This window comes from Macrobrachium nipponense, chromosome 18, assembly GCF_015104395.2.
Source record: "Macrobrachium nipponense isolate FS-2020 chromosome 18, ASM1510439v2, whole genome shotgun sequence".
NCBI classification, from domain to species: domain Eukaryota; kingdom Metazoa; phylum Arthropoda; class Malacostraca; order Decapoda; family Palaemonidae; genus Macrobrachium; species Macrobrachium nipponense.
The window spans coordinates 35946183-35964342 of record NC_087211.1 but is presented as its reverse complement, the minus strand read 5'-3'; the positions used below and the strand labels follow the sequence as shown (position 1 = coordinate 35964342).

The 18160-nt window shown below is 39.5% G+C and overlaps 1 protein-coding gene across 2 annotated transcripts in view; it reads right to left on the bottom strand.

Annotated features, from left to right (window-relative positions):
- Positions 1-18160, bottom strand: part of LOC135196965 (conserved oligomeric Golgi complex subunit 5-like) — a 252456-nt gene that overhangs the window by 30920 nt on the left and 203376 nt on the right. For both annotated transcript variants that reach the window (XM_064223826.1, XM_064223827.1), the window contains exons 13-14: positions 12907-13040; positions 4036-4148 (exon numbers count right to left, since the gene is read on the bottom strand). In XM_064223826.1, the coding sequence (XP_064079896.1) occupies positions 4036-4148; positions 12907-13040 (247 nt within the window). The remainder of the gene's footprint in view (positions 1-4035; positions 4149-12906; positions 13041-18160) is intronic.

Genomic DNA, 18160 nt, shown 5'->3' with positions numbered 1-18160 from the left:
CACATTTCTTTAGGGGAACCTACTCTTTCCATTAACTTCTCAAAACACATGAAATATTTCGTTACATCTTCCTCATCAAACTTTGGTACTAATTTCAGCACTGCACTCATACCTAACCTATCAGCCTTGTTTTCGTTCTCGCCTGTCTGACTGTTACTAGCAAGTTGCCTTAACCGAACGATTTCCAACTCACGCATACGTTCTTTCTCTCTTTCCTGTTGCTGCATTTCTCTCTCAGCTGCTCTTTCCTCTCTCTCAGCTGCTCTTTCATCTCTCTCATACTTTTCTCTCTCTTTCCTTTCAACATACTCACGGAGATCATTCCCCTCTAGACCTAGTAGCTTACCCGACTCAATAAACTCTTTCACCATCTCACTCATCCTGGTTCTTTCTATATTCTCCCTGTTTCAAACTGTTAAAAGCTGAATATTACTGGCCAAGGTTGTCACAATGTTACGAACCGAGAGAGGTCCGCTTCAGGTTCGATATGAAATAAGCAAAAAAAATTCAACACCAACAGTTGAAACTGGGGATACGAATATAGAAAGAAACACTAACACGACAATGGTTTATTTACAAGCTTACTAAAAAAGATAAATGCAGAGTGGTATCTCCTATTTACATAAAAAAGGCAAAATCTTACAATGCGTGAACTTGGGAAGAAGTGAGGTAATTCAAATACTTGCTGGCCAGTTTTGCGACTCGAAGCGATGGCTTCATAAAAGGAGAACTGCGTTTGCAGGCGTCTTCTTGACTCCGTATTGCAGAAAATAATGTCTATTCTTGATACTCGAAGGGCAGGAATTCTAAACCTCTTGCTGACCGTTTCTTCCTTAAAGTTTTGCTCAACGTCGAAATAACTCGGTCATCCACTCCTGAAGACGACTTGACCAGAATTCAACCAACTCTCGAGCGACTTTTCCTCTGATCCTTCGTCCTTCTTCTCTTATCTCACTCTGATGATCTCTGCTGCTGATCTCTCACTGACAATCTAATCTGTGGCTCTTACTGATGATCTCTGATCTCTGTGATTAACTGATGATCTCTTACTCTGTGACTGACTGATGATCTGCCTTCTCCTACTTTGTCCGTCGTATTTATATGGCATTCTGGGGGTGGGGCCTACGGTGAACGTCACAGACTCCCGAGATTACCGGAACGATTTTGAAGTTTCTTGACGAAGTATTGCATCAGAAATCGCGGAGTTTCTCACGTCACGTCGGCGCCTGTCAAGTTCCACAAAACTCCTGCCGATTCTAGAATCATCATGAGAACAGGCACCTCCAACACCTGCGCGAATGCCTCCTTGCTGCAGAATTTCTTGAAGATGCGTTTTCCTTTTCTTTATTTTTCTTTGCTATACAGCAATTACCATTACACCTAGGCAGAGAATTTGCTACTGTCCCGCCTGGTAGTGGTCCTTATTGGTTGAAGATATCTACCGCCATTCCTTGGGTGTGATTAATTGACTTAATTCCTCCTTCGTAGGTGAGCCTACTGATGTCACTAGAAGTCTTCAAGTTCCAGCAAAAGTTGAAAGGTTAGGTCACAGGTGAAACACGTAGGTAGTTTTTAAGGGCTGCGATTAGATTAGAATTTTGAGCGTGTTATGGCTATTGTTGAAGACTCTTGCTGTGACTAATTCTCTCTCTCTCTCTCTCTCTCTCTCTCTCTCTCTCTCTCTCTCTCTCTCTCTCTCTCTCTCTCTCTCTCATTTGTCTATTAATGGTTCTCTCTCATTTCTTTTTCTCTCTTTTATATTTACGCTATTCCTAACTGACATTCTCCTAGCTATCATTACACATGGGCTGGATGAGAGGAGTGGTATTAAGGGCCAAGAACTTAACTGTGATGAATCTAAATCCATCCAACAACTGGTCTTCCAAGCCAGGAGGATGTACAAGAGCAATGTTCATTACCTGAAGGCATTTTTTCACACTCGGGCAAAACACTTCATTGACCCACTCAATTAAAATTTTCCTCATGACCCATGCCTTTTTGTTAGCCTTCCACATCACAGGCAATTTATTCTTAATAACATTGTTTTTCTTGAACACTCTGGGAGTTTCAGAGTGATACACTAGTAGGGGCTTCACTTTGAAATCCCCACTGGCATTCCCACATAACAAGAGAGTTAGTCTATCTTTCATAGGCTTGTGTCCTGACAATGAACTTTCTCCTGCATGATGTAAGTCCTCTTTGGCATGAAGAACTTGTTGATGGAGGAATCCTTCAGCCTCTAAATATTCTTTCAATTTATTGACGAATTCTTTGGCGGCAAATTGTCAGAACTCGCAGCCTCCCCATGCCTTACAACACTATGTATGCTTGTTCGCTTTCTGAATTGTTCAAACCAGCCTCTGCTGGCCTTAAAATCACTAACAACCGAGATTGGCATGCAAAATCCTTGCCTTTTCACAAATTATCACTTCTGACACACTATTTCCCACTAACTGTTTTTCGTTGATCCACACCAACAAAAGCTTCTAGACATCTTTGACCAGTTAAGATCTCTGTCTTGGTAAAGATATCACCCCTTTCTTTTATTTTCACTAGGAAGGAGCTGATTGTTGAAATGGACTTACTGTACATCCTTGAGAGATCAGCCATGCGTACACCACTTTCATACTTTGCTATGAGTTCTTTCTTGAATTCTATAGTATTTATCTCTGACACTTGGAACTTTCTTTGGCCCAATGATGGCTTGCATTTAGCAGTTGCACTTGAAAAAAAAGCACAAAACACAATGAACATGTGGGGTGATGGAAAATGCTAACGTACTAGTTGAGGCTCATTCACCAAGAAACAAAGGCAGAATGGGTCACGACAGAACACGGGATGCTTTGTTTGGGTGCTCAGTAAGGGGCCTAGTCACTAGGTGGGCCCTGGAAGGAGTGTTTCTGGGTGAATGAAATCAGAGGATATGTATATAACCCGAGTCAAAATTTTGTTATAAAAAGTCTACGAAAGCCAAATTGTACAAAAACCAGGGCATACGAAATATGAGGTTTGACTGTAAAAGAGAAAAGTTTAAAATATAAATAAAAAATCATAAGGGTAACAACACAAAACAAGTTCTAGCAAGTCTACAGTGTGTGCATTCATGAGTGTGTTTCCTAGTGCAGTAGGTATCACAAGTGCCATTTTTTTTTTTTGCTTTGTTTGATTAACTGTGCAGTATTTTATGACAAGTATAGTTGACTCTAAGTTTGATTATCACACATACCATAACAGTATACTAGAGAATATTTTATCACTTTTAATTTTCATCTCGGTTGTTGTTATCTCTCTCTCTCTCTCTCTCTCTCTCTCTCTCTCTCTCTCTCTCTCTCTCTCTCTCTCTCTCTCTCTCTCTCTCATACCCTAAACACACAATTGCATTTATTTTTGGATTGAATTAATGAGAAAATACAATAAAAATAAATACGAGAATAGCAAAATTTAAATAAAAAATCATGAGCATAACACAAAACAAGCTCTAGAGAGTCAGACATCTACCTAGTCCTATTCATCCACCTGACACTGCACCTCCACCCTCTCCAGCCTGGGAAAACTACTCTTCAGCTCCACCCACATTCCAAACAACCCCTTCTCTAAGTGAGTTCCTCTACACAGCCTTACTGCCCCTCCTCTCCCATAGCACCAAGCCATCCAACCTACCACCTGACCTTGGAAACTTCTTCAGTCTGTTGGAGTGTAAGATGTATTACTAACATTTTCCTGGGGCCCCACAGAATGCTAACCATTCTAGGGCAGTTTTTCCTATTTTTAAATTAAAATTTATCATATATCTTTGGGGCATTGGTCTCTGTTCCAGGTGTGTTGGGTAAGGTTGAGTTTCGGATAATGGCAATCTGAATAATTGAAGGATTACTTGTACTTACAAATTACAAGAGATTAATATTTAACTCTTTATTTTGGTGGATAGAGATATCCTTGTATATGTAACAAATATCCAGGATGTCGCAAACAAGATCCCTTACACAAATGTTATAGAATTCATAAAATTCTTAAGAAAAATGCATGCATGCTTACCCTGAAAAGTCTTCATTATGCATTGTAAGAATGATGGCCTCAATAGCATCTGTTATGGATGAAAAAAGTGGCTGGACAGCTGAAGACATCAACGCATCTATGGTAGGTAATGCCTACAATTCAGAAAAAGAAGTTAGTGACAACTTAGCCCAGTTTTCATACTTAAAAGTACAAATAAAATAAGCCATGCAACCAAATACAACAAGTCGGGAACTTAGTGCTGTACATATGAAATCAGCTTTCTTACAGAATCTTACCCCATATGGATATTACCAGAGCAAATGGACGACATGGGGAAGTGGAGAAATGTGTTGTAACAAATGGACAGAATTCATTAGAATTTGATATAGAATTTCTGTTACCATGAGGATACACCAACTCTAAAGCCCGAGTATAAGGGAAGTGAAAAAAAAAAAATTAGTAGGTGCATACCATAAATGAAGAGATAGTTTGAATACTGATAAATAAGCTTCTCTAACTTTGCCTTGTCCAATTTTCCCATTTGATCTGAGGAATCCTTTAGGTAACCACTGTACAAGTCTAAAGATGTGGCTCCTTGGTATTGTTAAACTACTTTAAAACAATATGATAATATATATTATACAAAACATCATCCCCAAAATTAATATGGTATAAAGTTTTAACAAAGGAAAACCTATTTTTGGTAGACCTGTGTCCTAAAAGGAGTTACCCTTATGACCTTGTGAGGGCTCCATAAGACACACCAACCAATATCAAATTCACTCATAGTACTAGTAGTTGGTCTTGGCTGGAATAGCAACAGTTGACACTGTGACAAAGCATAATGAGACGCAAGGCAGGAAGGTTCCATTTTCTGCCTACAGTGATTATGGTACCAGAGCGCTGCTGGGAAAATGTACCCTCCTCCCCCCAAGCTCCTACTGAAACCTTAGACCTGAAGGACATGGTTTGCCGCCATGAGTTTGTTGCTTATTTTGCGATGTCAGACAACCACCCAAACTCAACTTTATGCCCTCAAGGCTCTTTGTCTATGGTGGGTGGTATATGCTGGCAAATCATGGATTATGCAGTTTACAATAGAGTAAGGAACCATGGGGTTTAGCTTGTTGCCAGCTCTGTATTATATATTTTTTTCTTTTATTGGTCTGTCAAAATCATCCTATTTGACTGGGTGGTTTTTATAGTGTGGGGTTCCAGGTTGCATCCTGCCCCCTTTTCTTACTATGTGCACTGTTTCTAGTAGCACACTCTTCTGCATGATTCTGGAGCTACTTCAGCATCTAGTTTTTCCAGGTTCCTTTTCAGGGATCTTGGTATCAGCTAGTATTCCTAAGATTATGGGGTACAATTTCCACTGGCATATCCCATATCCTTCTTATTTCTATTTTTAGGTATTGATACTTAATTTTTTTCTCTTTTTTTCTCATCTATTCTGGTGTCCCATGGTATTGCAACATCAATGAGTGATACTTTCTTCTCGATTTTGTCAATCAACATCACATCTGGTCTATTGGCATGGATCACCCTCAGATTGGTGTTTGTACCACTTATTACTGCGAGCTAGCTGGTGTGTCTTGCACACACTCTAGTTGACGGCTTTTGCTACTGAATCATGCCCCTTTTTGTACTGGTTCTGTGCAAGTGCCAGACATTCGCTTACTGCGTGCTTTATGGCCTTGTTTTTCATACTGCGCTTCCTGCATATGGGTAAGATGTTATTTCCATCTATTGTTCTTTGAACATATCTGGTTCTTAGGGCCTGATCTTGTGCCACTGTTAGCCTTCCTTCTGTTTCCTTCTTGAGTTCTTCACTCTGTAGCCATTGCCATGTTTCATTGCTGGCCAGTTATTTAGTCTGTCTCATGTACTGTCTGTGCATTGATTTTTTTGTGCCATTCCTCTATTCTGTTTGTCATTCTCCTGTCTGTATAATTCTGGGTCTTTGTCTACTTTTATCAGTCCCTCTTCCCATGCACTTCTTAGCCACTTGTCTTCACTGGTTTTCAGATAATGCCCCAGTGCTCTGCCTCTGCTCTCAATGCTGACGCAGTCCTCTGTGCTTAGTAGTCCTCTCCCTCCTCCTTTTCGTGTTAAGTATAGTCTGTCCGTATTTGCTCTTGGGTGTAGTGCTTTGTATATTGTTATGTGCTTCCTAGTTTTCTGATCTATGCCGCAGAGTTCAGTCTTCGTCCAATCCACTACTCCTGTGCTGTAACTGATTAGTGGTACTGCCCATGTGTTTATGACTTTCATCATATTTCTGGCATTGAGTTTTGACTTGAGTATTGTCTTTAAGGCTCTGCATATATTGTTTCCTGATCATGTCCCTCATCTATTATTTCCAGGTATTCTTATCTTGTCTCATCCATGTGTTTGATACTATTCCCATCTGGTAGCTTTATCCCTTCAGTCCTTGTCACTTATAGTATGTTGACCAAAGCACATTTTTCTATTCCAAACTCCATCCTGATGTCCCAAGGTACAATCCTTACAGTCTGGATTTAAGTATCATTTCCTTGATGCACTTCCCATACAGCTTGATGTCGTCCATGAACATCAGATGGTTAATTCTGTTGCCTCTTTTCTTGAGTTGGTACCCAGCATCCATATCTTCTGTAGTACTTTTGTCATGGGAATCATGGCTACTATGAAGAGTAGTGGGGACAGTGAGCCGCATTGAAAGATTCCTCTCCTGATGTTAACCTCTCCTAATTTTATCCCTGAGCCTGTAGTATTGTATTCCAGTTGCGCATTATAATTATTATCATATTATTTTGGAGGAAGACCCTCTTTTAAACAAATTCCATTGAATAAAATGACAGAATTAATCCTTAAACGCTGAGCCGCTATTTACCAAAGTGTCTCTCATATAGCAAAAAAAGTTACTACATAAAAATATATCAGTCCTATTCTACATAACGTCATTTATAACATAACTACGGTAATTGTTTAGTATCGTATGATGGTTAAAATACAAGCCAAATGGATGTTGTTATTGTCCAATTTGGTTGTACTTAAGAAGAAAATGTTCTCATTTGGTTTGTTCATGGCTGTACACATTTACGCAACGAGTATAACGTTAAAAAAATACTGTCAACGTTCTCTTTCGCTGTTTTTTAACTTATTTAACTAGAAGATGGGATAAAGATAGGCTATTGTAATTTGGTCTCTCTTGCTTCTTGATTGTACACTGCTCCTGCACCCGTTGTGAGCAAAATCTAAAAATATTTTTAATACATTGTTGTATTAGCATTATTTGCTAACCCCATCGTAAAATTGGATCATCGTATCGTGAATTATCGTAACTTGAACACCATCTGTACTGGCCAGTTATTGAGAAGTATCGCTGAGCCAGAGAAGTGACTAATAATAAGAAAAATAGAACAGACATATGTAAGATCAATTTGCTTAATTCTGCCATTTCATTATTGTTATTACTATTATTATCAGTTTTTATTGAAAATAATGGCTATTTCAGATGTGTTTATTTTGTACAGAAGTTTTTCTATTCTTATTACTGACTTTTCTTCTGTACTCAAATTGGCCATTAAAATGTCAAATAGGGGATTCGTGTCATTATTATTATTTATTATTATTAATTATTCTTATTATTATATTTATTTATTTGATTATCGTTTTATTTTAATATTATTATTATTATTATTATTATTATTATTTTATGCTAGAAGTAAACCCTCTTTTAACATGTTTTATTAAAAATTATTGCTGCATCAGCCGCATTAATTTTTATAGAGTTTCTCTATTTTTCTAATTGTGATTGCCTCATAGTTGCTTAAACCGGTGAGCAACATACCAAAGGTTGGCATGTCAAAAATCATAAAACAATAAATTTCAGTTTTATTACCATGATTGGGGCATTAGTTAAAATTCAATTTGACTTTCAGCTATTCTGTGGAATAGGGCCAATGTTTTGCATGGGGTTCCAGACATTTTCTAGGAGGAGGCTGTTGTAGGACTGAATGTGGAAAGTGAGTCCGTCTGTTTATGTACTGAGAAATTTGACTTCAAAGCACATTTACTGCATAATGGTGCTACTGTTGAGCAAATCTGATTGCCCTTGGCAGGAAAGTCTATTAGGGATTAACTATGATGACTTTTGTAACTTATGAAAAACTGACAAAAGAGACCATCTGTGAATGATCCCAGTCATAAATGCTGGTGTTAGGAAACAGAAACCTACCACCAAGAACTGCTCTATCTAAAAGAGATAAATCTCTGTCAAAAGCAGACATCCACAATAGGGAACAGTATTCCAGTCAAGGACGGACAAATAACCTAAAAGAGGTTGTGAAGATTTTATCATTGTCAAAAATATGAGGCCTTATGCATAATATCTAACTTCCATGTGGCATTTGCTGACACTTTTATAAAATAATTCTCAATGGTAAAATGTGAGTCAAAAGTTACACCAACTAGAGTCAAAGCTTCAGACTCATTCAGCAGCATCTACTTGAAGGAAAAGCAAAATGTCACAAGAAATTACACCTCTTTAAAGTAATTTGTTTTTTTCTTAAAATACAAATTTACACTTTAATAAAAGGAGTTTCTAGCACACTACACACTTCAACTGTCATTGACTGAAAAACAAAACCCTATCACATTGGCCTGTCTTCACATGACATCAGAAGTGCCTGGCTCATCTGCTGTATGCATCAGGCTCTAGGTAGGTAAAATAGGTTTGTATCCTAGGAAATATATAAATTACTTTAAAACTTGTCATTTGTTCTTACAGGAATACAAACTTACACTTTCATAAATGGAAACTTACTCTTAGGCAGGACAATCTGTTCCTGCTACTCACCAATGGGCATGCCCAGTGTATGAGGGGATCACTTTATGGCAATGCCTTCAGGTCGACATAGGAACAGGCCTAGCCATGAAAGTAACATTATGACATGTCCTGTAATCACCACTACGTCTTGGAGCACTAATGGCATGTCCCCTATGGAGGGCCCCCTTTGAGGGAGGAAAGGAGGCACAATGCCTCACACCTGTTGGAATGGGGTCCAAGGTGTAAGTGTTCAAAGTCTTGTCGGCTAAATCCCTCAAAAACAGGGGGAACAAGATGGTCTGGTGCTTCCGCACGTCCACCTTCAGCACTCACATGTGCGACCAAGAAACCTACAGCCCTGACTAAGGGGTACTTGACTTGCTATGAATTGCAGTAACAGGGAAGACCAACCTTCAGGCTGAGTGATGATATGAGAGGCCATGCAACTCCCTGACTCTCTTGGCAGAAGCGGGTGCCAGGAGGAATACAGATGCGAGTGCCAGGAAGAAATACAGTCTTCAAAATGAGGTCTATGTCAGGGGCCTGTCAAATTACTCATAAGGTGCTCTCCATGGGCTAATGAGGACTTTGGTAATGTCCCACTCTGTTGCCTGCACCTCCCTCAAGGGACATGTCCTCTGGAAGCCCCTAATGATGGCTGAAGTTCCCGGGTTCTCGACAGGTTAATAACCAAGCTGGAATACCTATGTGAGGGCTGCTCTTTAGCCCCTCGATGGCAGTCACTTAAAGGACCTTATCTCACTTGAGGAAGACCCTGAAGTCTGCTATCTCCTTCAGCAACATCTTGAGGGGATCATGACCCCTCCGACGGCACCAACAATAGTATTCTGTCCACTTCCCCAAGCAGACTCCAACAGAGGAGGGTCTGAGGGTGTCCATGATGGCTACTGTAAAGTCTTTTGAAATGCCTTTCTTTCTAAAGAAGCTGTTGGAAAGACTCCAACCAAGAAGCCATGGGGCAGCTACATTTTGATGACACCTTTCACTGTGCTCCTGCATCAGAAGGTTGGTGGTTGAGGCAGCTCCCTCAGGACATCAATCAGAAGGCACAGCAGATCAGCATACCAATCACAGGAGCACTAACAGAGTCATCCAGGCCTTGGGACTGGTAGAGACTGTTTTATTAGTAACCTTCATAGTTGTCTGAACAGAGGGAAGGCATACCCATCCATATTTTCCCATGGATATTGGAAACCCTGTTAGTTGACATGGCCTACCACTGTCATGTTGTCATTAATCAAATCAACCAAGTGACCAACTATAGTTGGTGGTGTTGGAAGTAAAGGAGAGCCACCCATGCTGCTTTCATCTCCAGGACCCCACATCCCTGCAATGCACTTCCTGTGAGAAGTTGTGTGGCCCCATTTTTTGGGAGAACACCAGTATCTAGGGGTAGGTTTGCTCAGTGGCACTTCTAACATCTGGCTGAATGGGTCTCTCCACCACATCTGATCTTCTTTTACTCTCTCAGTCACCTCTATAGGCTATAACAGGTCTTCCTTCTGTTGCTGCCAGCCCTCAAAACTAGCTTCTAGAGGGAAACCAGAAGACCCAGGAGGATGTGCCACTTCTTCGCAGGCTGGGGTGTATCAGCAAGAAAGTCATGGGAGATGTTCAGCACGTTGGTTTTGCTCTCCTACATAGGGAGGGCCCTAGCCATCTCTGCATCTATTGTCATTGCTAGGTATATGTTCTTCTTGGGAGTCAACTTGGACTTGTGCAGGTTGACTAATATGCCCAGTGTCGGGCTCAGGATCATGTGAACCCCAGCCCTCTCTTCTTCTTCCTGAGACAAGGAGGGGATTAGCCAGCTGTAGAGATACAGCCTCTGTTGGATGCCCTTTGAGTGTGTCCATGAAGACAACAGCTGGAACATTCTAGGACAGACGGGGTGCCAATGCCAAGCCAAAGCAGAGACCTGAACTAGTATGTCACTCCCTTGGCAATGAAGTGTACTTCCTGCACTCCATGTAGAGGTAAATGTTCTGCAGATCTACCAAATCATGACATCCCTCTGTCTGATGGAGGTCAACACCGAATGAAGCATCTCCCTGGAAGAGGACCTCACTGAGAGCTGGCAGGTTTATCACTGGGCACCAACTCCATGATATTCTGCCTTCTCTGCAGCAGGAGGCTGCAGAATTGCTGCTGGACGAGGGCTTCAGTGTTGTCCTACTGGTACTGGTATTCTGGTTCTGGTCCATGGGGTGCTTCTCCAGGAAGATCTGTCGAGATCTCTGGTTCTGTTTGTTGTTGCTCTACTCCAAAGCAAGACAATTGGGGAGACAGGGGATCAAGCAGGATGAGGGTCTGTCCCAGCTGTTGAAAGATAAACTGTAGCCCTGGTCAGATTAGCTAGCAGGGCTTTTGTGACATTAAAGGGCAATCTGTATCCCTGCCTCTGGACAGACACTGTCCACTCCTCCGTGAAAAAAGGAAGGAGGTGGGTGGAGCCATCTCTCTTGGTGCTCAGCTACCAAGTGGTTGTGACGAGGGCTCTCGTCTTCCAGCACATCTCACTACTCAGATCAATGTAACTCCACCCTCATAGACATTGGGCTTAGGCCTCCTCTCTAGCCCCAAATATAAGCAAGTCACAATGAACCCTCTGACATCTGGCCTTAGAGATAAATGGGCACCTGATGACAACATCTCATAAGAATCAGACAACTGCCTAGTACCTTATGAAGAACAGCCCCTCTGACAGCAATATTCCATGTAGATGAGAGGAATGATCTACCACCATTCTTACACTGGTGTGATAACTCGCCTCTCTAAGAAGACTGCCATCCAACTACATGAGGGAGCAGTATACCATCACCGTATGAGGGAACAACAGATCATGTGGAATACCACAATCCTTGATGGCGAACATGGAACATGGCTGCCTCTGCTACAAGGAGGCCCTGGCCATTCTTTGGTGAAAACCCACTCTCAATGTCACTCAGAAAACCATCTTCCTAGCAGCCACTGAAAGGAGAAAAATGAGACATGCCCCTGAGACAACTATACTGTACAGACATAAGCAGAGCTCCCTGGTGCCAACCAATCAGCACCCAAATTGGTCTGCCAGACTTGCAGCCAATGAGACTACCAGACTCGCAGCCAATAAGAGAGCTCCAAATTAAAAATTACCCTTTTTTGTAAACCTGCTGACATTTATAAATATTCCCTACATGCATCCCCAGTGCCATCATCACTTTTAAATGGTAGAAAGGATTACCAAAGCATCAGGATAATAAATGATTTGGGTAGCTGCTTTATAATTTCCCTGGAAAAACAAAGAAACTTATATATGCCCAGTTGAAGGTGCAATATAAGCTCAACAACATAAAGACTGCCATTCTTTTCAACATATTAACACTATCATTATTATATATATTAAGTACTGTAAGTTGTAATGTAAGAGTAGTACTAAGAGTAGTAACTAAACCAACGAATCATATTTCTAGACATTCATGGGGCTAGTTCAAAGAATTCTACATTTTTAAATAATAGGTCAAAATGAGCAGGAATAAGACAACATAATTACACCATAACTTAGGCAATTTTATAGAAGAAAATTTTTTTAGATTTTTCTTATGAAATTCATGCAAGTATTCCTTGGCATTTAATTCAAATAAAAACACACAGTTCTTTATTTAAAGAAAAATTCACAAGTCTCAAAAAAGACCTGATTTTTCTCTTTAAATGAGCTTGTTGGTAGAGGTCGCTCCCACAAGGAACCCATGAAGGCATTCTCATATGATTACATATTGCACCACATATATCACTGACATAGGGAAGATAGGGTACTCTGTTTTCCTTTATATATTTCCCTAATGTATCTAGAACATAAAAAGGTTCAGCTGTCTTACCAAGAGAAACACAATTATACATGTCTAAGCTCAAGTAGACATTTATATTGTAAGGCAAAGAACAGAAAAATAACAGATTGAGGGAAATACAAAGAATTACTCACAGCTTTCTAAAATAAATATCAATATACATAATCTCATGTAAATAATAAAATCAATATAAAAACCAACAGAAGCATATGAAAATGTTTGTAGCAGTAGGTCTAATCATACAGGTACCTGAAGGAGTGTATTTGTCACTGGCTGCGGTAAATGAGCTAAAGTAGCTGAAGCAGTCCTCTCCACCTGACTTCTAACATACAAAAGCTGGTTCACTACTGCACCATTCAAGGCTTGCCCACTGGTTGCAGGCCCTGGAAAATACCAAGAAATAATGGAAATTTAAAAAAAAATTTCATAACATATAGTCAAGTTCATTTCAGTTTACACACAACCAAACAACAGGCCAAATGCTGCTGGTGTATTCTTGGTTCCAATTATTAATATACTTAGAAAACTTTTGAACAGAAATGCAAGATTTGAAATCTGGTAGAACTGAAAAATAAGTACTCTGTCAATTGCTACTTTCTGATCAATTTGAGATACAGTCAACCGTCCATAAACAAGACCCCATTAATCCGGACATCAGATAGGACGGACACTGAAGAGGGCCAGCAGATTTAATTAAAAAACATATGTTCATCCACAATTTAAGATAGCTACTGTCCCTCCACTTGTGTACTGTTTTTCTATCTAATTACCAAAACTAAATAAACTTTTCATTTACATTTTTATTTTTCATAAGCAGTTCTGTATTTATACTAAACTAAAATAAAATGCTTTTAACTTCTAACTAACTTAACTCATGCGCAGTGTGTACATTCATTACGACACACTGTAAGATACAGCGATAATAGTTTTTAATGTATTCGTACCAAACAAGTTGAAAGATTGTGGTAAACCAAGCACGAATTTATAAAGGTCATGATAATGAAACCTTATTAATGGAAAAGGATAAAGAGGCCAAAAATAAGTGCAGAAAATTCTTCAGGGAGAGAGGAGAGCAAAAGAAAGCAAAATAAATTGAAAGTAAAAAAAGATTCTCCAAGGAGATAAAGCGAGCAAAATAAGAGGAGAGAGAGTGTAAAAGACAGAGAAAGAGCAAAAAAAAGAGAGAAAAAGAGAGCATGTGAAACCGAGCATAAAACACCATCTTCAAGAAAGGCGCTTACTGCTGCTACCTTCAGTTGACTAGGCCTAGTTCCGGGCAGAGCAAGGCTTGCAATGATGCACCTGGGAAACAGACTCGCTATATAAAAAAAATAAGAAAGATGATCACAAGCATTCAGAACACCCGTAAAATCACAACCTGGTTAAGTGGAAGATGACAGACCCCAAACCAACCCTCCTCCCCCTCTACCTCTACCCACAATCCTAACTCCACCTTTTCACTTCAACTTTTTACCTCAAATCTTCTAATGATATTCCAACCATGATATTTACGACTGAATTTGGGTAAGTGGGCATATCATAAGGGCGTGATATCACCAAAATTCATATTTCCACAAGCAGCCAGTTCGATGCAGTCAAGCATTATTGTATGAGAGGAATTCACGAGTTTTTTTGGGATTTACACACACACACACACATATATAAATAAAGAAGCACCCAAGCATGACCAATAGGCCTATTGCTCAATTCTTAAAACAGGCCTCTGGTTATTCCTGACTAGATAAAAAGGTCCTGAGAAAGGGAGAGAGAGCATAACAGTGGATACTCAAAGTAAAATAATGCTCGCCAAGCATATTCCACTCCAGATCGTATGGACAAGAATAGTCTCACTTGTGCACTGGAAAAAATAAAAAAGGTGGAAACCCACGAAAACACTTGTTTGATGCGACCCTGAACGCAATTCCACATGCAAAAATTTGTGCAATTTAGAAATTCAATGAAATTCTTAAATAAGCTGGAAAATATATTTCCTTGATTACTGAAATAGGCCTAACCATGTAGCCAATGCTAAACGCACATATAACTTGGATTTTTTTTTTCTTTCCACACCAACTTGTGTCTTATTTATATTTCAATTAATCAGATCTAAACTTCTTTGTGCTTTATCAAAATAAATCATAATAACTTTTGATATAATGCTATAAAAGTAGCAAGTTAATTTACAAATCACATTAGGCCAATGCGAATGCACCCGATTCCTGCTGCCACTCAATAGTGAACACTCAATATCACATATTGAGAGCTGCAGATGTTTCTACTGGGAAATTCTTTTTATTTTCTTTTAATAAACAGTTATTAAACGAACACTGACCATTCACTGGGGAAATACCTTCTGTGGTTCCACAGTTAATCACTGATATGTATTATCAGATAAAGATGACAATAATTGGAATAAAAAATACTAACTGGCAATCCCATGAGTTTCTAAAGAAGTACGATCAATTTTGAAATCTGTAGCCTCACTTTTGACACTTACTGTACCTAACTTCATTGTCGCATAATAACCCTTACTGTAAGTACCTTTTTGAGGAGTCTGTTGTGGTTAAAAACAAGCAAGTCCACCAACAGAACTGTACAAGAGTAGTACTCTCTTTTGGAAAAAGGGGGAATTTAGGAAACAAAAACCTGAAACTTCTCATATCCAACTTAAAAAGGCTTGCTTAAAAAGGTAAGTCTTCAGTCACCCCAAAAGTCTTTTTCCTCAAAGAACAGGTAGGTGTTCAAAATGGATGATGCCTCACAAAAGGACAACTATAACAGCAAGAAAATCTTTTTCACAAGGTCCACAGACCTTCTTATACGAAAAAGAAAACAACAAATGGAATGCCTATCAAGGGCAGAGGCAGAAGAAGAGGCGGATACCAAAAGGAATGGTATGGTTGGGGTTAACTGCAATGACCCACAGGCAATTGAAGTCTTCCCTTTATGGACACAGCATTAATCTTAAATGAGGTTGGGTGCAACAGTCTCACCCCTCCCCTTCCTGTAAATGGGTTCTTCCAAAAACCAGACCCCTCTCTGGAATGTTACATGTAGAAAGGCCCTGATAATGGGAGCCATAGAGAAACATGCAGATTCACCACCATGCACCTCTCTCTGTGTCCCCAAAAAAGGATTCCTCCAAACAGAGAGTGATCCTAGACCTATCAAAATTGAACAACCACATTATTTGCCAAAATTTCCAAATATCAACCTTTGCCCTAGGATGTTCAATTGTTCTAAAAGGAACTTAAGATAACTATAGATCTGAAAGCTACATGCTGGCACGTCCCTGTCGCCGTTCCCTTTTGCCCCTTCCTAAGGCTCTGAATAGGTAAAGATATGTATAGGTTCAGAGTCATGCCTTAAGATTTGACAAAGTAACAGTAGTTCTTTGAGAAATCAGAAATACAACCAGTAATAGCTCACCTAGAAGACTGGTTGATCCAGGGGCCCAAAAGAAAAGTGTGCTTAAAAAGCCTAAGAGCAGTGGTCAACTGACTAGCACAGCCAAAAGGTTTTATGATAAACTGGCAAAATCCGACCTCACACCCAGCAGACGTTTTCAGTAGCTTGGACTATGTTGGGATACTTTTCACAGCTGCTTGTCTCTCCCCATCACTCAAAACAGAATAAAGCAAGTCATCAAAACGTGCCTTGTACAGCCCAGAGTTTCCAAATGGCAATTAGAATGTATGACAGGCTTGTTGCAAATTGCATCAAAGATATATCCAATACTCAGATTACAACAAATGAACGGGAACAAATTCTAGCTATTGCATGCAACAAACAAGATGTGAAACCGACCTTATCAAAAGATTAAAAAAGTTGAGTTTTGGAAGACGTTGGGATGATCATCAGGTGGCAGGGAGGTGTTCAGCTACTCTGAGGAACTGTCATATCAATTTCCTGGAGTTGATGGCTGTCTTTTCATCTCTCAAAAAACTCAAACCTCCAAAAGAGAGACATTTGGTTGGTTCTAGACAACATGACTGCAATGTCCTATATTAAGAGGTCGGGATGATACTCACCTCCTCTCATTATGGTAATGCTAGCCACCCTTCGATGGGGCAAACAAGGAAGTGGTACTTATCTGTAATTCACCTTATGGGGTCTGTTAATGTAATAGACTCCCTGTCAAGGAAAACGACAGCTTCAACAAAGTGGAGTTAGACAACCACTCTTTTTTCAGAAAATAGCCAACTTGCCCCCACAAATGGAAGTAGACCTGTTTGCCACATAAGAGAATCACAAACTGCCAAGCAACCAACACCAAGAGATGCCTTCCTACATGACTGGAGCAAATGGAGGATGCTACTGTATACCCTTTTCCCCCATTGTTCCTGATTTTGAAGGTGTGGAGCAAACTCCTAACCTACTAAGGAACAGCTTAATACATAGCCCCAAATTGGCCAAAAGGGCATTGGTTCCTACTACTTTAACAACGGGCGAAGAGATAAACTCCAAAACTGTCCACTGTTTTACTCCAGTCAGTAGGAGGGAAAGTTGTTTAAGGATCCTCCTTTCTAAGACAAGACCTTCACAGGTGGATTTTCTTTAATATTATCTAAGAGTGAAAAATACTCGCCCAACATTGCTAGGTACCTAGTGCAAATATTACAAACTTCATATATCTAGCAATACCAGTATGTATGTATGGAAGATATAGTTATATATTACATGGGGCCCGCGGTTAACGGCACAATCACTTAGTGGCGAATCGGTTTTACAGCTGTCGTCAAAAATATTCATTAAAAAAATAAGGCATTTTAAGGTATTTTTGCATCACAATTTTCGGTTAACAGCCCCGCTAGCGCCGTTGTCTAACGAGTTCATACATTTGTAGAAATGCTGTTCAGACCATAAAGGTTATGCAAATGATATTAAAAAATTTTATGGAGTTATTACATAGGTACTATTAGGGTAAAATATATGCCTCTGACACTGTTCTAGCCAAAAATATCGAGTACATAAGTGCAAATTTAGCTATGGATGTGTCGATTCATAAATGTTTATGCTTTTATGTTTAAAATGTGTATGAAAATGTATTACATATAGTAGGGTATTTTTATTTCTGCGCAGAAATATAATACAAGCAGCTTTTGAAACTACCCTTCACGATATCAAATTTGATGTTTTTTTCATGTTCGTTCTTGTAAGCCGCCGCCTGCCGCTCTTGCGAAAATATCTGGTTAAAAAAAGTGAAAATTTTTAGCGATTGATGTGTCGATTTGATAAATGTTCTTGCTTTTATGTTTAAAATATGTATGAAAATGTATTATGTATAGGGTACTTTTATTTCTGCGCAGAAATATGATACAAAGGCAGCTTTTGAAACTGCCCTTCACGTTATCAAATTCAATGTTTTGTTTCATGTTCGTTCTTGTAAGCTGCCGCCTGCCGCTCTTCCGAAAATATAGAGTTAAAAAGAGTGCAAATTTAGCGATCGATGTGTCGATTTCATAAATGTTCATGCTTTTATGTTTAAAATGTGTATGAAAAT